Raw genomic sequence first — 22453 nt, 5'->3', positions numbered from 1 at the left:
ACTGATCTCCCTCCTGGCACTTATCCGTATAAGCGGAACAAGTGCTACACATGCCCTTACATTTCCTCCCTTACCACCATTCAGGGCCCCAAACAGTCCTTCCAGGTGAGGCAACACTTCACCTGTGAGTCGACTGGGGTGATATACTGCGTCCGGTGCTCCCGATGTGGCCTTTTATATATTGGCGAGATCCGACGCAGACTGGGAGACCGCTTTGCTGAACATCTACGCTCTGTCCGCCAGAGAAAGCAGGATCTCCCAGTGGCCACACATTTTAATTCCACATCCCATTCCCATTCTGACATGTCTATCCACGGCCTCCTCTACTGTAAAGATGAAGCCACACTCAGGTTGGAGGAACAACACCTTATATTCCGTCTGGGTAGCCTCCAACCTGATGGCATGAACATCGACTTCTCTAACCCGCTAAGGCCCCACCTCCCCCTTGTACCCCATCTGTTACTTATTTTTATGCACACATTCTTTCTCTCACTCTCCTTTTTCTCCCTCTGTCCCTCTGAATATACCACTTGCCCATCCTCTGGGTCCTCCCCCGCTTGTCTTTCTTCCCGGACCTCCTGTCCCATGATCCTCTCGTATCCCTTCCGCCAATCACCTGTCCAGCTCTCGGCTCTATCCCTCCCTCTCCTGTCTTCTCCTATCATTTTGGATCTCCCCCTCCCCCTCCAACTTTCAAATCTCTTACTCACTCTTCCTTCAGTTAGTTCTGACGAAGGGTCTCGGCCTGAAACGTCGACTGCACCTCTTCCTACAGATGCTGCCTGGCTTGCTGCGTTCACCAGCAACTTTGATGTGTGTTGCTTGAGAGTAATAAATTATATACTTAAAGAAATTACAACACTGCAAATACTATTACAGTACTATAAAATTTTATTTTAGTTCCCAATACTTATCGATGGAGGAATTCATCCAGTGAACGTTGCTTTGTTCTTTTAATTGACCGCAAATGAACAAAATCGGTGCAGACCTCTTTCATACAATGTTTTTGATGATTGCACCCTTCAAATCTTCATTGCAACGTTCAAGATGATTGTTGATACCTTCAATTTCTTCGCAGTACCTAACTTGTTGAAGTAGTGGAATTGTTCCATTTTCAATCCAGCCATTTCTGGCTTCTCCAAGCCTGAATGCTTGAAACTGCAATGAGCAGTTCTGAATTGTCTTACTGCTTGTTTTTTTGCCAACTGTCAGTGACAAAGATCGTTGCTTTTTGAACACAAACACATGCAACTGATGCTATTTAAAAACTGTTTGCTCTAAGCACGGTGTAGCGTCTAACGGCTAACACAAGTGCATGTGACTGATGCAACACACATCAAAGTTGCTGGTGAACCAGCAACTTTGATGTGTGGTGCTTGAATTTCCAGCATCTGCAGTATTCCTGTTGTTTGCATGTGACTGACGCTAGTTAGGAACTGTTCAGCAACAGTCTCCTGTCCCAATTAAATGGCATAGTATCCCAAATAAGTGAAGGGAATCCCGGCTATTTTCTTGAATAGTTTTTGTTCTTTAAGAATTGTCCCAAATAAGTGGCTTCCCCAATTAACCAATGGCTCAATTAGCCAGAATCCACTGGATAGTACTATCATTCAACTGAGTCAATTGTTGTGTTTCACTAAATGCTAAATTGAAACTAGTATATTTATATTGTACGTAAATACCTTTTCAGAAGAGACATTCTTTTTCCTGTCAATTCTACATTTCTAGTATACTATTATTTCTGCCAGCTCTTCACCTGTTTGTCCTTAATGTAATTCTCATGTAGCTGGAATGCAAGACACTGAAAAGAATCTAATAAAGTGAACTATTTTGATTTGTTAAAGGAAGTGTACAAAACGTTAATTATTTATTTTTGACTTGCTCAAAGTCAAGTTTATTGTCATTTAACTATATACATGTATATAATGTATACCTATAACCATATAATGTATATAGAAAAAAGACAACATTTCTCTGAACCAGGGAGTAAAGCAAAGAAGTACACATAACACACATGAAACATGATAACTCATGAAGGTAAGGACAAAATCTACAGATGAATTACACATAAATAACAAACTAAAGTGCATTAGTATTAAATGTTGGAAAGTATGGAACAGATTAACCAGTGACACTTTGAAAGTGATGCAGCAGGGAGTTCAGAAGCCTAATAGCCTGGGGTGAAGGAACTGTTTCTCATCCCGACCATTCTTATTGTTATGCATTGTAGTCTCTTGCCTGATGGTAGAAAGTCAAAGGTGATGCTGGATGGATGAGTGGGATCCTTAATAATAGCAAGGGCCTTGTGTATGCAGTGTTCCTGATAAATGTCCTTGGTGGATGGCAGAGAGGACCCCTATGAACTTCTCATCTGTTCTCACAGTCCTTTGTGGGGACGTTTGGTCCAATGTTCAACTGTTCCCATTACAGATGGAGATGCAACTTATCAGGATACTCTCAATAGTGCTCCTGTAAAACACGGTTAAGATGGGAGGGAGCCTTGCTTGCCTCAACTTTCTTAGGAAGTGGAGGCACTGCTATGCCTTCTTGTTCAGGGAGGTGATATTGAGGGATCAGGGGAGGTCATCCATGATGTGAACTCCCAGGAACTTGGTGTACTTAACTCTCGCTATGGAGGAGCCATGTATTCACAGAGGAGGATGGTTCGTCTGCTCCGTCCTGAAGTCCACAATGCTAACAAAGCTAATGTTGTTCCAATAAACACACTTTGTAAACCATTTCATTCAGTAAACTATCTTTGTAATTAGCTATACTGTAGACAATATGACATACAATTGTTTAATATCAGTAATTTCTGACCATAGTAGATTACATCTTTAGAGGAACTTGGTTCATACCTGTTTAAAATGACCAAAAGAAAATACAAAGTAATCGGCTACTGTGGACAAACAGATGTTTCCAAAACTGAGAATAACCAAATGAGTGAAATGACCCACTGATAATACGATAAAAATCATTGCTCAGATTTGAGAACTGTTGTGCTTTAAGTGAAAAATGAGCCAAATTTTACCAGAAATAATTCAGTTCATTGTTGAAAGCTACAAGTTCCATCTTTCCCATCACTTCATGGGCTAGGATACCAAGAGGCACAGCGTAAGTTAATCACTATTTTATTCTCGACTAGTTAATCTAGCCATTCACTGTAGCTGCTTTCTTTGTTGTCCTCAAAGTTTCTTTGATCTTGACAAACTCTGGGACATTTTCATGTTCTTCCAACCTTTGTTGTTCCTGTTCATACTGTCAATGAAAAGTGAAGTAATTTTCAGAAGTAATGTGATTCCATAGTAAGATAAATATAAAATTTAAACAGTTTAAACATACTACTTTACATAAGTTACAATAACCTCTCTGTAAAGCTGAACAACTAAAATTCTTGCTGAGCTTAACCTAACTCTGATCGAAATCTGTTCACCTGTCGTTTGAGTGCACTTTGACTCAAGCATTGCTATTCTCATTCATGTCTACAAAACTTTTCCTGATTTCTTCATATAAATCTCCGTCAGGTCACCCAACTTCTCAAATTGCTGGATTTCCCTAAAGACTTCTTGTCTTCATCAACTGGCTTAGAATCCCCTCCTTCTCTTTAATTTCCTTTGTGTCACTGTAACCAAATATTGTTCTGATTGTCGCTACCTCTCATTTTGGTAAGTTATTTCTACAAAATATTTTCAGATAATTTTCCACCTTAAACATGAAATATAAATACTGATTGTTATTGTATAAGCATAGAAAAATATTTTACAGATTAGTTCGACCAACACACTGCAGATAGATCAATAAATCCAGGTAACAGACACAAGATGCTGGAGGAACTCAGCAGGCCAGGCAGCATTTATGGAAAGGAGTGTGTTGCTTGGATTTCCAGCATCTGCAGATTTTCTCTTGTTTCAGAATAAGGCTACGTTCACACTAGACCGGATCATTTTGAAAACGCTGGTTTCGCGTAAAAACGATAGGCGTCCACACCAGGCGTTTTTGAAAATACCTCTATCCACTTTAAAATGGGTACTTGGGCGAATCTCCTCCTACTGGGTATGCACAGGACACACAGAAAACAAGCGAGGAGGAAATGGTATACTTGGTGCACGTTTGTCCAGTTACAGACTAGAAAAATTTAAAAGGAAATTGCCAAACGAAAGACTTGGTGCGCGTTTGTCCAGTTACAGACTAGAAAAACATTTTAAAAATTGCCAAACGAAAGACTTGGTTCGCGTTTGTCCAGAAACATTTCCTACAGCCACAGTCTCTTCACTGATGAAAGGGACGACAACTACAACTAAATGCAATAAGGCTTGTTACTGGGCAAAAGTGAAATTTGCTGATACCTCATTTGTTTGCCTTTACTTTTGCCATGTCTTTGAGTATTATTTTGCTGTATTTAACATGTGCAATAAAACGAGTTACTGGGCAAAAGTGACAATTGCATCTACTGAATGTTTGCACAAACAATACATTAATAAAGCACCATGTTAAGTGTATAAAACATGTCTGCATCAGTGTTATCTTGTATTTCCATACAACGTTACATTAGGCTGTTACACATCTATTGTCAGATATTGTTGTTGTGGTGTTGGGTGCGTTCAAGAAAACAATGAAATGCCGCGCTGCCGCCAACATTTGTTCCGGCACGTCATGACAGCGTTTTTAAAATTAGCCATTTACCCTGTACACACTACAATGGCCAACCAGCGTTTTCAGATTTCAACACTCTGGAGAGTGTTTTAGAAAAGCTCCGTTTTCAGGGGAGGAAAACACTGTTTCAGTGTGGACGGAGGGTCAAAACGAAGAGAAAAAGCTTCGGTTACGGTTTATCCGGTCTACTGTGGACGTAGCCTAAATCCAGGTGATTTTTAAGCAGAACCTTCCAGAGGAAATGACTCTCTGAATTTGCATATGAATGCCAAGCCTCCACCACGTTTCTACTGTGGAACCAAAATGCAAAGTTTTGTGTTCAGTTCAAGATCAGCAACAAGCAATCAGCGCATCTCTGGCCAATGAAAGGCTTGGTTTTACCACAAACTGCTCCCTGTGCGGCAATTTACAGAGATTAGTAGGTAGGGTACTCTGCAGACATTTTTCACCTCCCCCTGCTTCAATCCATGGTTCCTATCTGCTTTAAGAAGACAGCTATCACGGCGGTAACTAAGAGAAACAAAGTAATATGCCTTAATAACTATTAACATCCATCATCATGAAGTGCTTCAGAAGGCCAGTCATGGAGGCATTAAGTGCAGCTTGTTTCCTTTAGAAGGAGGTGGGATTTGAAGAGAGGTGCAACTGTTTAAGAGTTAGGTCTCCGGACTTGCTATAATCTGGAGCGTGATGCGCATTTGCAAATTGTTAGAAGCTGAGGGCTTCATCGATAAGACTTCCACTGAATCTGAATCAAAATCAGAATCAGACTTAACATCAGTGGAATATGTTGTGAAATTTGTTGTTTTGCATTGGCAGTACATGGCAATACATAATATTAAAAACTATAAATCAAAATAAATAGTGCAAAAAGAGAGGGAAAAATACTGGGGAAGTGTCCATAGGTTCATTATCCATTCAGAAATCTGATGTCAGAGGGGAAGAAGCTGTTTCTAGAATGTTGACTGTGTGTCTTCAAGCTCCTGTGTCCCCTCTTTGATGGGAGCAATAAGAAGAGGGCATGCCCTCGGTGATGGGGGTCCTTAATAATGGATGCCGCCTTTCTGAGGCATTGCTCCTTGAAGATGTAGTTCATGATGGAGCTGGCAGAGTTTACAACTTTCTGCAGGTTTTTCTGATCCTGTGCAGTGACACCCCCCTCCCAACCCTTACAAGACACTGATGCAACCAGTTAGAATGCTCTCCATGGTACACCTAAAGAAATTTGTGAGTGACTTTAGTGACATACCAATTCTCCTCAAACTCTTAATGAAATATAGCCACTGTTGTGCCTTCCTTAATTGTCTGAATATGTTAGGCCAAGGATAGCTCCTCAGAGACGTTAACATCCAGAAACTTAAAACTGTTCACCCTTTTCACATCTGATCTCCCACTGAAGACTGGTGTGAGCTCCCTCGACTTCCCTCTCCTGAAATCCACAATCAATTCCTTCGTCTTAGTAACATTAAGGACAAGGTTGTTCCCGCCACATCACTCAACTAGCTCTTCTATCTTGTTCCTGCACACCTCTTCATCACCATCTTAAATTTTGCCAACAGTAGTTGTGTTGTCAGCAGATTTATAGATGATGGATGAGCTGTGCCTAGCCACACAACCGTGGGTGTAGAGAGAGTAGAGCAGTGGGCTAATCACAGATCCATGAGGTATGCCAGTGTTGATTGTCAGCGAGGAGGAGATGTTACTTATGATCCGCTTGGACTGTGGTCTCCTGGTGAGGAGACCACAGAATCCATTTGCAGAGGCAGGTACAGAGGCCCAGGTTTAGGAGCTTGTTGATTAGAGCTGAGTGCATGATTGCATTGAATGCTAAGCTGCAGTCAATAAGCAGCAGACGGACGCAGGTATTGGTATTGGCCAGGTGATCCAAGGGAAGAGCCAGTAAGATTGCATCTGCTGTAGACCTACTTGACAATAGGCAAATTGCAGCAGATCCTTGCAGGAGATGATGATTCTGGCCATGATCAACCTCTTAGAGCACTTCATCACAATAGATGTGAGTGCCACTGGGTGATAGTCATTAAGGCAGCTCACCATGCTCTTCTTGGACACTGATATGAAACAGATGGGAATCCCCGACTGCAGCAGTGAGAGATTGAAGATGCCCTCGAACACTCCCGTCAGTTGGTTGGCACAGGTTTTCAGAGCCACACCAGGTACACCAGCAGGGTTTGACGTCTTACGAGGGATGAGTCGTCATCTGGGAGTGAAGCATCACAGACACTCATGATGTTAGGTTTCGCTTTGTAGGAAGTAATGGCCTACAAACACTGCCAGAGCTGACATGCATCCAATTCGAACTCTAACCTCAATCAGAAATGTTTTTTTTTCACCCTTAAAATTGACTTCTTGTATAGCAGAGAAAATCTTTGGCTGTCCGCTACAGACATTAAAAGACCTGTTCATCACCAGAGCGAAGAAAAGAGCTTAAAAGTGGACTTTTGATATCACCACCTATCATATCATAACCTTAAATCTTATTGTCTACCTGCACTGCACTTTCTCTGTAACTGTACCACAATATTCTGCATTCTGTTACTGTTTTCCTTTGTACTACCTCACTGCACTATTGTAATGAATTGATCTGTATGTATGGTGTGCAATATCTTGGTACTTGTGACGATAATGAACCAATTTCAATTTCTTCTTCTTCTTTCAATCCCCACACCTCTACCTGGAGCACAGATCTTTCTACAATTCCACCGCCTCCCTTTTCCATTCCCATGACTCACTGTCTTCAACCTCAACTCACTACAATTCACTGTCCCCCATTGCCTGCTCAATTGTCCTTAACAAATAAAGAGCTCTGATATCCACATCTTCACATCTTTCTGAATAGAATAAAGCTCACCTGAACACTTTCTGCTGATCTCCCAAGCAAGTACTAGTGCAAGGAATGCCAGAAAATGATTTTTGACTCTCAGCCCTCAACTCTGAACTCTGAACTGTCCAGCCAAGTGCCAGAATGTTGCGGCTATGTTCCAATTTCCTAGTCAATGCTCCTAAATACAGGTGGGTGTGAAAGGTTATTTGGATTTGGCTGAAAAGTAAAGCAGGTGAAGGCAGGATGAACATAGTTCAAGCCTTCTCGGAGAGGTGTGCGAAAAGCACCCAAAGAATGCAGACCAATTTACAGGGAGAATAGTTTGAATGGATCTGGGCTGAGAGCTGATACAGATCACATAAGCCAAATAGCCTTTGCCTATTTTGGGAGAATACATGAAATATGAAAATTAAAATAAGAACTTGAGAAAAAAAGAGATGACTTGAATGGTAGAGTAGATTCAATGCTTTTATGATGATCTCAGATCATGGTTTGGTGAACAGTACAGAAGATGTATGAAAATTACGCATTTATAAAAAGAGCGTTTAATCAAAAGGTACCTTGTTAATTGGATTGCTCAATGTACTAGGTACTGGGCATGTTTGGTTCCTTGGGAATCCTGATCTCTCCAGAGCAGTTCTCTTAATAAAAAAAAGTAAGCCCTGCTATTGGAGACATTATTTTAAAGCTTAATACAAAAATCAGAGGTAAGGTTTTCATTTTGGGCACACATTATATATATTAGATTATCACTGCATCTCAGATTTCTACAGAATTACTTTTCTTAACAGTAACTTCACATGGCAAAGAAAATGAATTGAATTTGAGGAGCCTTCCTGGTTCAGTACAACTGCTATATCCCATGATTTTGGTCTGGGGCATCCATTTTGTGAGGGGCGGATCATTGACATACAACATTTCAAAAATAAAAGACAGTTTTCTTAGAACTTTACTCCACCCTTCCTCTCCCAACCCCCACCACCCAGTTGTTGACAAAAATAATTAGAACCACTCATTTACATTTGCAGGCCCTCGGCAATTCTTGATCTTCCTGTATGCATAGAAATATTTTTGCCGAATACAGATTTAATACAGGGCAGATTATTATCAATCTAAACGTAGATTGCCCCTTTGAATATGGCAAGCCTGGGATCAAGGGATTAAAATGTAGGGAAGAGTAATAAAGGGCCAATGTTAAATGGACACACAAAACATGAGCTTGAAGAAATCTTTGTTGCAGTTCACTGAGATTGAATGATTGTTGTTGTTGATTTGGACACTTCCATTAAATGGTATTAATACTATGGAAACAAGTGGAAACTTGTTTCTTTGTGTTTATTTTGTACGCTTGTTGGTAAAAAGCAATGCAATACACATGCAAATAGATTTCCTTTGATTATTTAATAATTGCTTAGTGAAAGATTCAGATGGTTAAGCATACACTTGAGAAACACATTTATTTTACTGTGTGGTTGGGAATGCTGCCAATTTTTTACCAAATCTCTATAAATGTATAGACATATGTAGCTACAGCACACCTGTGCTTTATCAGTAATTGTACTTGAATGCATTACTCTCGAAATTTTGAATAATTGATACTAGATTATTGATATTAAATTTAGCAAAATGATACAAAGGGTCCAAACATACCTGCTCTAGTTTCTGGTGCCACTTATTAAGTTCTTGTTCAAAGTCTGTTTTGGGTCTCTGGGCTTTTTCCTGTTCCCTTAATAAATTATATTTTCTTTGTTCCATTACCCGTTGGAGTTCAGGTTTTCTCGGAAGTGCAAAGCCTCTGAGGAGGAGTATAAAAATGTTAATCTGTTTTATATAGAAACTTCCAAAGTGCTTTGCTTCAGTGGACTCTTTAAGTCTAAGTTCAGTTTTTCTCAGGTGAACATTAAGTTACACGGTAACATTGCATACTTCTATATTTAAAGGACATTTAAACGTTGAACAATAACATAAAGTCCATAGATTGTTTATTCCATCAGTAACAAAACCACACTCTACCATTATTTTTCTCTGTTTCTCAGGAATCAAGGACAGTAACATTCAGTTTCACAGTGAGTAAGCCTCGCGTAGAGTATTGCCATCTGTGGGCGCAGCTGGCCACTTCCTCCAGTAGAAGCCCTGCGTTGCCCTATGCCGCACTGGGTCTGGGAGCCAGCTCCCAGCAGAAGGGTACATGTGGGGCCATTCAAGAAGAGTGCTTTTTGAATTTCTTTGGTCCTTATTCTTTAGCTATTAAATGAAAATCAAACGTTAAATCCATAGGCAGGTGGCCAAGATTCTCAGGGTTGTGGAAAATCTACTCCATTATTTATAAGAGGCTCCTAGTGCATCTTCTCGCCAAGAACGAGGATTAACAAATATCTAACCAAGACATCTTTCACAATGCCTGCCAGCTCCAACAAAACTCCACCCACCAGACATATATTCCTCTACCCCTTCCTTTCACTGCTCTGTTGTTGGCTCTTCAGTTCCCACCAGCGACTCCTCACCTTACCATACGTTCCCATGGGAGCCAGGAAATGCTACACCTGTCCTTTCACTTCTTCCCTTCCCACCATCCAGATCATTCCAGGTGAAGCAGAGATTCACCTGTGCTTCTTTCAATCCAGAGTACTGCATTTCCTGTTGACAATGTGGTCTCCTCTGGAGCGGAAAAACAAAATGCAGCTTGGCTGATAACTTTGCAGAGCACCTGAATTTAGTCTGCTGGAGTCGCTCTAAGCCTGGCACTTTAATTCTCCATCCCGCCCCCACTCTCACCTTTGTGCCAGCAGCCACCTGCAACGTCACAAAGAGGCACAACACACTAGCCTGAGAGACGGCACCTCGTCTTTTGTCTGAGCACATTACAGACTTCCAGACATAGTACTGTATTCCCCAATATTACAGTAACTTGCTCTTTCTTTCTGCCAGTTACCTATTTGTGATTTTGACTCAGTACCATTCCTTCTTCTTGTATATCCTCACCTAACGAGCACGTCCCACAGCCCTGCTATTCACAATACATAACAGAGACGAAGGAGCAGAAAATCTGTTTCTAACTGTCACATTAATCCAATTGATCTCTCCATTTCGGCACCAATTAGTCCTCTTTGTGTTTATGCTCCACACCTGCCTACTGTATCCTCTCTACAACCAACCTTATCAGCAAATACTTTCTCCTGCTTGTTCTTTTCTGACTTTCTATTCAAAGCATCCATACATTTTGCCTCAACTTTGCACATTGTATATTAGGCCAGTACAACAGCAGAACATGCCTTTCGGACCCCACTACAGTAAACGAAACTCATGCTGCAGATTCTGGAAATCTGAAATAAAAACAAGAGTGCTGGAAAAGCCTCAGCAGGTCACAGCAGAGCACATTTTCAATTGTTGCATTCAGGTCTAAAAATTTAATCGCTGTGGAAGATGTCTTATTCCTGTGGAATAACGTTTTTCCTGACAAGGAGGATCACTCTGCTTGGCAAGTGAAACTTGTGGCTGTGAAACCAAAATGTATATAAGATAACTCAGCTATTATTGAACTATTAAATACACAACAAGCAGCAAAAGCAGAAGAAACAATTAATGTTTCATGACTCATAAAGTGCCTTGAACTTAAAATGTTAACTCTTTTGCTTTCCAGTTACAGCCCAACCTGCGAAGAATCTCTAGCATTTTCTGTTTTTATTGTATATTCCTTTTCTTTTCAATATTTTTATTGATTTCTTAATAAAAGAATACAGAGTACAGGAGGATATATAGTATATATCAATTACAATATATTTAAATCACACTTATTGTCTCATTAAATTGAATCGTAGTATTGAAAAGTAATAATCTTATTCATACAAAAAAAATCTAAACCCACTACCAAGAAAAGCTGTTTGGTAAAGAAAGAAAAAAGGAAAAAAATCCTTATCATGTAGTAAAACGTATTATTAGCCAACATCTGTACATAATAACAAATCAAAAATTTTGAAAATAATTCAAAAATGGTCCCCACAAAATTAGAAAGTCTTGTCTAGATTCAGAAATTGAACAACGAATCTTCCCTAAATTTAAGCATGACATAACATCCTTTAACCATTGAGCATGAATAGGCGGAGCAACATCCTTCCACTTAAGCAACAATGTCCTCCTAGCTATAAGAGAAATAAAAGCCAAAATGTGCAAATCAGGTGTCTCCAAGATAATATCTTTTCCTCCAACAATACCGAATAAAGCAGTCAAAGGGTTAGGTTTAAAATTTACTTTGAAAAGTACAGAAAAAGTTTGGAATACTTCCTTCCAATATTTTTCAAGACTTGGGCATGTCTAGAACATATGAATTAATGAAGCTTCTCCATTATCACATCTGTAACAACAGGGAGATATATCCGAATAAAAACGAGACAGCTTATCTTTAGTCATGTGGGCCCCATGGACCACTTTAAATTGTAAGAGGGAATGACAGGCACATAATGATGAGGTATTAACCAATTTAAAAATTTCATTCCAAGTTTCCTCAGAAATTGAAGTCTGTAAGTCTTGTTCCCAGAGATTTTTAATTTTGTCTAAAGGAGTGTTTCTCATTCCCAACAACATACCATAAATATTAGATATTGATCCATTATGAAAAAGTTTTAAATTAAAAATTACATCTAATAAATTCTTATCGGGACTGTTAGGAAATGTATGTAATTGAGATTGCAGAAAGTCTCTAATTTGTAAATATTGAAAAAAGTGGGTTTTGGTAAGCTATATTTAGTTGACTACTGCTCAAATGAAAAGAGACTTCCTCCAATAAACAAATCCTGGAAGCATTTAATACCCAGTCTATCCTAATCTTTGAAAACTAAATCAGTCATAGAAGGTTTAAAAAATAGTTAGAAAAAATGGATTTCAAAGAGAAAATCTCAATAAACCAAAATATTTTCTAAATTGTACCCAAATCCTCAAAGTATGTTTAACTACAAAACTATCAGTTAGTTTACTTAAAATTAAAGGAATTGAGGATCTGAGAAGTGAGATGATAGAAAAATTTATTAACAGAGTTAGCTTCTAAAGAAACCCAAACCGGACAGTCCTCTCGGTTAATATAATATGACCAAAATGTGAGGCTCCGTATATTGACTGCCCAGGAATAAAACCTAAAATCTGGTAAAGCTAAACCTCCATTCTTTTTAGCTTTTTGAAGACAAACTTTATTTGGTCAAGAAAGTTCATTTCTTCATATATATGAAGATATGATAGAATCAAGAGAATCAAAAAAGGATTTAGGAATAAAAACGTGTAAGGCCTGAAAAGGGTATAAAAATTTAGGCAAGATATTCATTTTAATAGAATTAATTCGGCCAATCAACAATAATGAAAGGGGGCAACCACTTTGATAGCGCCCTTTTTACATAATTCAGTAGGGTAAAAAAATTTGCTTTAATTAAATATTTATAATTCTTAGTAATTGTTACACCCAAATAAGTAAATTGATTTCTTACAATTTTAAAAGGAAGGTTAGTATTAATTGATACCAAATTATTCAAAGGAAAAAGTTCACTCTTATGAAATTTTTTTTTATGTCCTGAGAACTGACCAAAACAGGAGAGTAAGGAAAGTACGGAAGGTAATGAAGTCTCAACATTAGAAACATAAAGCAATATGTCATCAGCATAATGCGAAACTTTGTGAATAATACCCCTCCTTAAAATACCAGTGATATCATTAGATCCTCGAAAAGCAATAGCTAAGGGTTCTAAGGCCAGATCAAAAAGCAAAGGGCTCAAAGGACAACCTTGTCTAGTTCCACGTTGAAGTTTAAATGGCTTGGAATTCTGAGAGTTAGTAAGAACCCGAGTAGAGGGAGATAAATAAAGTAATTTAATCCATTGAATAAAATTGGCCCAAAATTAAATTTTTCTAAGGTTTTAAATAAATAATTCCATTCAACCTAATCAAAAGCTTTCTTAGCACCTAAGGATATCATGCATTCCATATCTCTTTAGAAAGAGAATAAATAACATTTAATAAGTGACTAATATTAAAGTGGGAATATCGATTTTTAATAAATCCAGTCTGATCGTCAGAAATGATAGATGGTAAAATATTTTCAATCCTACGAGCCAAAACTTTGGATAGGATTTTAGTGTCAATACCAAGTAAGGAGATTGGTGTTTTTATTGTATATTCCGACCATTCTTTGATCAGAAACTTTTTCTCAATTCTCCACATAATTTATTCATAAATATTTATAGCCTCTGGTTTTAGCCCACACCACAGATGGAAATATTACTTCCAGGTTCCGCATCATAAAAGGCTTTTTGTTACATCACTCCTCAACCAGTTCCTTTCAAAAGAAAGTATAAGACCTCTTCAATCTTTCCAATGTTTCTAATCTCTCAGATGTCTGTATTTATTGACTTTCTATACTTTTTATAATGTACAAGTTAGAACCCTTTCACAGAACTGCATCACTGACCCAGCCAAATTTAACACAAATTTCCTAGTTTTATTTTCTGCAAATCAACATCATCATCATCATCATCATCATGATCAGGTGCCATGCCTAGTTTGAGCTTTGACTGCCATGGCCCACATACTCCTGTTTCGGGTCAAGTGGATCAATTCATTGGTATTCATTTCCAGTTCTCTGGCTGCTGTTTCCATCATCATTTGTCTTTGTCTTCCTCTTGCTTTCTTCCCTTCAATCTTTCCCATAATTACCGTGCATTCTAACTCCTCTTTCCTAATCACATGTCCAATGAAGTTACATTGCCTTTTCATGATCTCATACATTATTTCTCTTTTTGTGTTTGCTCTGTTCATGACATCCTCATTAGATATTCATTTCGTCCATGATATTCTTTGCATCCTCCTCAAAAACCACATCTCTGCTGCTACAATTCGTTTCCACATGTTACTAGCTATTGTCCAACATTCTGAGCCATATAACATAACTGGATAAACGTAACATTTCAGTACTCTGAGGTGGGTTGTCATACCTAGTTTAGTATTGGTCAGTATACTCTTCATTCTTGTAAAGGTGTCTTTTGCCATCTCTATTTTTCTTTTGATGTCCAAGTCACATCTGCCATCTGATGTCACCCAGCTTCCTAAGTAGCAATAGTTCTGTACTTGTTTTATGTCTTCCCAATTTATTCTCAGCCTGCATATAGGATCCTCCTTCTTTTTGGATATCACCATACATTCTGTCTTTTTGCAATTGATAGATAGTCCCATTTTTGCACTTTCTTCAACAATTATATCAATTAAGTTTTTCAGTTCTTCCTCCGTACTTGCAAAAATGCATATCTGAAATTATTGATGTTTTCACCACCAACTTTGATTCCCAAGATGTCTCTTATTTTTTGTAATATTGTTTCACTGTACACATTAAATAAATCAGGGGAGAAAACACACCCTTGTCTAACGCCTCTCTTTATTTTTGTAAACTGAAAATCTATTCTTATAGCGGCAGTTTGTTTCCAGTACAGATTTCTGATTAGGCGGAGGTCTTTCGAATCTAGATCTAGTTTCCTGTAATAGTTCAAATAACTTATTGTGGTTCACTTTATCAAATGCTTTTGTGTAGTCGATAAAATAAACAAATCTTTTGCACTTGAATAGCTCGTTCTGATAGTATCCTTAACATCAATATTGCATTTCTTGTACCTTTGTCTTTCACAAAACCACATTGTTCTTTGCCTATATCAGCTTGTGCCTTACTTTTAGCTTTTGTCATCAAAATTCTTAGAAGAATCTTGGTGATATGGCTCATTAAACTTATGGTCCTATGTAATTCACATTCTATTGTTCCAGCTTTCTTAGGAAGAGTGATAAATACTGGTTTTTTCACCTCTTCTAGTATTATTCCAGTCCCATAAATTTCATTGATTAAATCAGTAAGTTTTTCAATTCCATAATCTTCAAGGGCAATAATTTGTTCTATCGCTAATTCATCAGGATCTGCTGCCTTTCTTTTCTTCATCTTATTTATTGCATTACGAACTTCAGATTTTAAAATACTTGGACCTTCAATGTTTTTCTTAATTTCTCGTTTTTCGCCTCGATCATCTTCAAACAATTCTTGAATATACTCAGTCCATCTGTTCATAATCTCATCTTTTTCCATGATAATGGTACCATCCTTTGCTTTTAAACATCCAACTGAAGAACAGAGGAGCTTTTTACCAGTGATATTCTTGATTTGTTGATGTGACCTTTTTGGATCAGTAATAGGGATTCTTTCTATTTGCTCACATTCCTAGTTTAACCATTCTTCTTTGGCTTTTTGACATAAACTTTTAACATTTTAATCTAAGGATTTATATTCTATAGGATTTGCTTTCTTCTGTCTCCTTTCTTCCATTAGATTTTTGATTTCATCTATCATCCATTTATTCTTTGTGCTTTTTTCCTTTTTAGGAATCACTAACTTTGCTGATTCTACCAAGGCATCCTTTAGAGAGTTAAATTTCATTTCTACATGATTGCTAGCACCTTCAACAGATGCTATTTCTCGACTTTGAAATCTATTCCTTACTTCAAATGTAAATTTTTGTCTTAAGTTTTCTTTTTTAATTAATTTCAAGTAGTCAAGGGATTGTTCTGGTTTTTGCTTCTTTACTTTTTTAAGTTTTACTTTTACATGACATACTACTGGATTATGGTCACTATTACAGTCTGCACATGGATATGTTTTGCTTTGAGTCACTGAGTTTCTAAATCTTTGGTTTATAGTAATAAAGTCAATTTGATTTCTAGTGTTATCACCTGCACTTTTTGCAGGTCCACAAGCGACTTGGATGGTTTTTAAAGTAGGTATTCATAATGACCTGATTATTCATCTTGCACCATTCTACCCATTTCTCACCTCTTTCATTTCTTTCCCCTAGTCCAAATTTTCCTATGCTATTTCCATCAGCACCTTGTCCTACTTTAGTAATTAGATCTCCCATGACAATAATAATATCTTGAGATTTGCATCCATTCTTTGCTTTTTCAAGCTCTTCATAGAATTTATCTATATCTTCATTTGTTCCATCTGTTTTTGGTGCATATATCTGTATAATTGCTAAGTCAAATGGTTGTCCTCTGAATCTAACAAGGAGCACTTTTTCCGATATTGCCCAATGTCCTAAAACACTTTTTGCCATGTTTTCATCCATTAGAACTCCTATTCCATTAGTATGGGATGTTCCACAAGAATAAACTAGTGTTTTATTCCTAATCTGACATGTTCCAGCACCTATCCAATGAACTTCGCTAATTCCTATGATGTTAATCTTTAGTCTTTCCATTTCATTTGTCACATTGTCCAATCTTCTTGCTTGATATAGGGTTCTTACATTCCAAGTGGCAATAATTTTTTTCGTGGGTTACATGAGTTTTATGACCAGTAGCTTGATGACGGTCAGGGATCCCCTGCTGGCCAGAATCAACCCTACCGAGCGAAGCATCCTCGGAGTTGTCTTGAAGATCCTCCTGACACTGTTGTTGTGTGATACATTTTGTGAGTTTGACCATGGTTTTCTTAGCAAATAGCAATGGTGGTTTGCTATTGCCTACCATTGGGCGAACTAAAGAAATCGCCATTTCTTTTCCCAAATGTTCATCCACCTATACTATAGCCGTTAACATTTGAAGTCATAGCTCATCCACCTTCTCCATCATAAGTTCAGTTACTGAACCTGCCGGATCTGCCGTTGGCCTTCGCTCGTATCCTGAGCAGGAACCCTTGCAGGTGCTACCATTCTGGGTCAGAGCGGCCCTGGGAGCAATGAATGACTAAGGGCCACTTTCCCCAAAGCTCTGAAAGTCCCCAGTCAGAGCCTCATCAACGGTTGCAGTTTAGAGTCATACTCAGGACTAAAATTCAGAACCTACCCTCGCCTCTGCCTGTTTATGCTGAAGCCTGTTGAGCCAAAGCCGTTCCACTCTGACTCAGTCCACTCCGACAATGGCCGCTACAACGATAGCCGTTCGCTTCTTCAAATAGTGGTTAGTTTTCCTTCCCTACGATTGTATAGCCTACATCTCCACATTAAGTGACTTATGAATGTCCCCTTTGCACCCCCACCCAGATGAATTTAGTATTTATCCTTCTTCTACACATTTTGAAGTTTGCTTCATGAAAATTTGTTTGCCAATGAAATTCAAATTCTGAATTTTTTACTTACTTCTTGTGTGAAGTCCTCTTCTTCTCACTGTTAATAGTATTGCCTGATTTATCATTTATTGGAGGTTTTTTGGGGATTAGCACATATAGCAAATAACTGTGGATTAAATCTAAAATGCAGCTAAGAACAATAGGCTCCTAAAAACTGTGATCCAAGTTAATGGAAAACACCGCAGATAATTGAAAGACCAGACATCGCAAATTTAAATTTGCTATTTGTGTCTATTGTATGGGTGCGAAGAGGGAAGTGTAAAGGTGGTATGTAGTTCAAAGGAAACATTGTAAATTTGGAATTGTCCTGAACTTTGACAATTAGCATATAAAATGTGCTGTAGTGTTGGGTCAAGCAGACCTCTTGCTCTGAAAGGGGTCTCTCTCTGTCACACACACTCTCTCTCGTGACTCCAAAAGGCTGTCAGTTTATTTGTGAGTGTCTGTATCAAATAAAAGACTACTTTTCATACCTACCAACTGTGTTTCTCCAGTGACTTTGTTCACACAACAGTGTCAAATCTACTGATAACCGTATCTGAGGCACTTGTGCAAACTGTGGCAAGGACCAAAGGCAATTACTTTGCTTAACAGGAAGACAATCACAGAACAGAAATAAACTTCCTATGAAATTATTTTCAAAATCATCTAGGAAGCAGGACTCACCTCTTGTGACTTAACACCAGTTCACGATGCAGAGCGCGATAACTCTTGGAATCCTTCACAGGATTATTGAGCTTCTGGGGTCTAATGAGCTCAGTCTTTCCATCAGGCTGAGTTACATTAGCTTTCTTGAACCCCAATTCTGCTTCCCTGTTACCACTCCAGGCGTATCCTGTATGAAGAACTAGTGTTAAGCAGAGATAGGGAACCTTTGTTACCCACATGTTACCACTGAACGTTGGTTACTATAGATTGCACTGCTTCTGGGAAATGCTGTCTCATTCTGCCCTGCAGAGCTGATGTATGGTTAGAATGACAATGAAGTTTTTTGAATCTTGAATTAGTTAAAATAATTTATATAGATGGAAGATTTAGTAATAACTTTAATCACATTAGCTCAATTCTGTTTATGAAAGTTGTTTAACTTGCATTTAATTAACATCACTAATAACTAAGAATTAATATTAATTTATTGAAACAAAGTGTAAATATAAAATATTGGTGTGACCCAGTGTTATTCACTGCAAGACCTCCCAAGCCAGTCTTGATTCCTGTCGACCCCAAATGAAGGAGCCGGGAAATGCAGTATGTCAAACATTTACCTTGCTTTTTGTGTTCTCTAGCAGTGCATTACTTTTAAAGGGAAAACATAGTCACATAGACAAGTGTTGCTGCAAGTTGTGCAAAGTCTCCAACTAAGTTAAGACCTGATAATCTGTTGGCAGAATTCAGCAGATCTGGCGGCAGCTATGGAGAGGAATAAATAGGGTCTCAGCCTGAAATATTGACTGTTTATTCCTCTCCATAGATGCTGCCTGACCAGCTGAGTTCCTCCAGCATTTTGTGTGTGCTGCTCTGGATTTCCAGCATCTGCAGAATCTCTAGTGTTTATTATCTGTTGGCAGAGCTGCTGGATGAGGAATCGATACTGGTTGGGGCAGAAGGAGAACAAGTTGACTCTTATTCAAATTGTGTCATAGCTTCTTCACGTCCATTGGAGCATGCAGATGAGACATTTCAAAAGTTACCTTTTGCTCTTCTGTCTGCCTAAGTCCACCCAAGATACACCCTCAAAATATATACATCAAAACTTTTGACTCAACCACATGAGAGCTGAAAGCTCTTATTTGAAAGATAATTTCTGAATATATTTCAGAAGAAAGGAAGGAAAAATGATACAAGTGCAAGCATGCACTTACGCACACATACATGCTTCACATACAAAACTAAACGCACAGAGACACGCACGGAGCAGGAGAAAGAGATATAGCTGTCGTCTATTGCTTTAATTATAACCAGGAAATAGTCTGAAAGCAGAAGTGATATTATTAAACATTTTATATATATATATCACGGAAATAAATGTAATAAGGTATTTAATAAACTGAGTTTGTTTTGCAGCTTGTGTTTTTCTCTCCTCCTTTTCTTGGATTGAATTGACTTTACTTTAAATGTTATTCAATGATAACATCTCATCAATTAAAGAAATCTAGGGATAAACTGCTGATAGTGAAAATTTGAAATAAAAATAGAAAATTCTGGGAAAGGTCAGCAGGTGAGGCAGCATTCATGGAAAGAAGAGCAGAGCTTAAAGCTGAAGATCCTTCATTAAAACTGGAAAATGAATCTCATCCTATGAAGATGAAAGTCCTTAGATGGTATTTATGGTGAAGTCCATGGTAGACCAGGCACTGGGGACAATCTTGTTGATTAGATGTTGCCAAGTTGATTATGAGGCATTAATTGAATAGCTTTTTTTTGCAGGGTCTTTGAGTCCTTTCATATTGAATTGCTTTTGGGTACATTATTGTGCCTTTTCTACTTAAGCCATAAGTTGATTGAAATGTCATTCTAGAGGAAAAGGGAAATGAAGGGGAGGATGGAAAAAGAGGGAGCAGGAGGAAGGTTATGGCAGGAAGGGATGTTGTCCCTGAGAGATGAAAATTCAACTCTGCTGAACTATGTTTCATTATGTCAGATATTTTATACTAAGTATATCAACGCTATATATTCAATTAACTTTTGCATTTGCTGTATTTACTTCTTAGCAATTCATGACATGACAGTAGTTTCGCAAATATTCTCTGTCAGATTGGTATTTATTCATTAATCCTAAATTGGAAATGACCAATTTTTCTCTGCTTTTAAGGACACTTTGTTTATTAGAATAATATATGTCTCACAGGAGACATGAGCTCATTCATCGCGAAAAATATTTGCCCTAGGAAAACCAGAAAGGAATAGGGTGTTCCACTTTGGGATATATCATTTGCCTGTAAAACTGTACATAAAAATATTATGAGGTAGTAGTTGCATAAATTAGAAATAAAGATTGATATCAACAGAGCATAATTATAAATTCATCTAGGAGTGGATTAAATCAGTGTAATGAAAAAGAGTCTTGATCTAGTTCTAACACACTAGCTTGCAAAACTAGCTGATGTCCCTCAGCTAGGAAACAATTTCCCTCTGTATTTGATTTGCAAATGTACTTCACCAGATCACAGCAGAACTCTTTTTGCACAGATTTCTGCACAGGATATATAATGAATATAAAATGGAATTTTCCCTATTATTTTCCTTAAAACAGAGGACGTGTTAATGCCACTGAGTAAAAACCTGATTCACAAATTAGCAAAATTTGACTTACAGTTAGGTCTTTCAGTAACCATTTTTTAAAATTTTCTTCATTTTTAAGACAATATGGATGTGTAATTCAATGGGAATCCTGTGACCATTTTGTATTCCATTTCCATTCACGTGAAATGTGACTAAGAATTGAAAACCCTTCAATGGCTGTCAGAACTTATTGAAGAAAAAATGAAATGATTAAATTTTTTAAAATTTGCTTTCAGGTAGTGCAGCACAATAAACCAAACATATAAACTATCTTTTCTACTTCCTTCGGGGTGTTATTTCAAAAGAAATTGGTTTGGTCATGTGTTATTTTCTGAGGTTATGAGGTGAGATATGTATTATCATCTTAATAAATCTGCACGCAATAACACAGTGAAAATATAACGATGCATTTTTCAGTTCATAAGAAATTTAATGAAGTGATGCTAGGTTTTTGCTGTAATATTATTTACAGAAAATAATGTCCAAGGATTAGAATGGACGAGAAGTTCTGAGTATTGTACTCTATGTTGTCAGCCGAAGTGGGATGATTATCTCATGCAGAAACTCTAGAATGTTTAAATTGAAATAAATGTATGTTTCTAACCTAGTAATCTACAGGACTTCATATTTGTCTTTGTTAGAAGAGAAATGAAGGTTGGCCTCAGTATTATGGGGTAACTGTGCTCACATATGGACATAACTTCACGTTACATCACCATTACCACCAAGCTTGGTTACCAACATATAATGACCTACTTTGTATAAGTAAAGATGTCATTGAGTATGCATCTTTCACATAAAATATTTGATCTGCACAAGTATGATTTGCGACAGCAAGAGATTGACTTTCATATTTTAACTTAATTTAGCTTTGGAACAGTATTAAAAATAAATTGGACTCCTGCTCCAAAACATACTACTTTTTGCTTAAGTGTTTCAGCCAACCTTTGTAAAATTTGGCTGGAGAACAATGGGAGCTGTTTGAACTGCCCATTTAAACTAAAACCCTTAGTTTCCTATATTCCTGGTTTACTCCACTTCATCAGCACCCTCAGTATATCACTTAGCTTTTCTGCTTGACTTTGAATTCTGATCCCCTGGTGCTTTCAATTTAAAATTCCCCTCCAAATATAAACTCTGCCTCTTCCTCTTCACATCTACTCAAGCACTTTAGCTCCACCTGCTGGTGGTTGGGCTTCAAGTGCAGGAGACTTCACACACTGTAAATTAATTCCCTCTGCTTCTTCATCTCTCTCAGCTCCTTAAAGATTTTTCACCACAATGGAGGACTAATAAATTGATAAGGAAATGGAAAGCAGAATAAAGTAATAACCTTGCAAACTGGAAAATCTCTAGATATGAGAAAAGGTAAATAAAAAGGTTAATGTGGGTTTTAACTACTTCAACAGCGAACTCGAAGCGGCGAGACCCCCACCGCCCAGGACAAGCCCTCTTCTCATTGTTACCATCAGGTAGGAGGTTCAGAAGCCTGAAGGCACACACTCAGTGATTCAGGAATAGCTTCTTCCCCTCTGCCA

General features: G+C 37.9%; 1 protein-coding gene across 3 annotated transcripts in view; it reads right to left on the bottom strand.

Annotated features, from left to right (window-relative positions):
- Positions 1-22453, bottom strand: part of LOC134355933 (protein FAM107B-like) — a 53337-nt gene that overhangs the window by 10341 nt on the left and 20543 nt on the right. For 2 of the 3 annotated variants that reach the window (XM_063066467.1, XM_063066468.1), the window contains exons 3-5: positions 18300-18468; positions 9146-9290; positions 1979-3258 (exon numbers count right to left, since the gene is read on the bottom strand). In XM_063066467.1, the coding sequence (XP_062922537.1) occupies positions 3151-3258; positions 9146-9290; positions 18300-18468 (422 nt within the window). In that variant the 3' untranslated portion in view covers positions 1979-3150. Of the gene's footprint in view, positions 1-1978; positions 3259-9145; positions 9291-18299; positions 18469-22453 lie in introns of those variants that run through there. The other variant, XM_063066469.1, reaches the window with a different exon arrangement.

The sequence above is a fragment of the Mobula hypostoma genome, chromosome 13 (assembly GCF_963921235.1).
Source record: "Mobula hypostoma chromosome 13, sMobHyp1.1, whole genome shotgun sequence".
NCBI lineage: Eukaryota > Metazoa > Chordata > Chondrichthyes > Myliobatiformes > Myliobatidae > Mobula > Mobula hypostoma.
The sequence above is the reverse complement of the archived record's forward strand: the minus strand, read 5'-3'. Positions and strand labels throughout refer to the sequence as shown.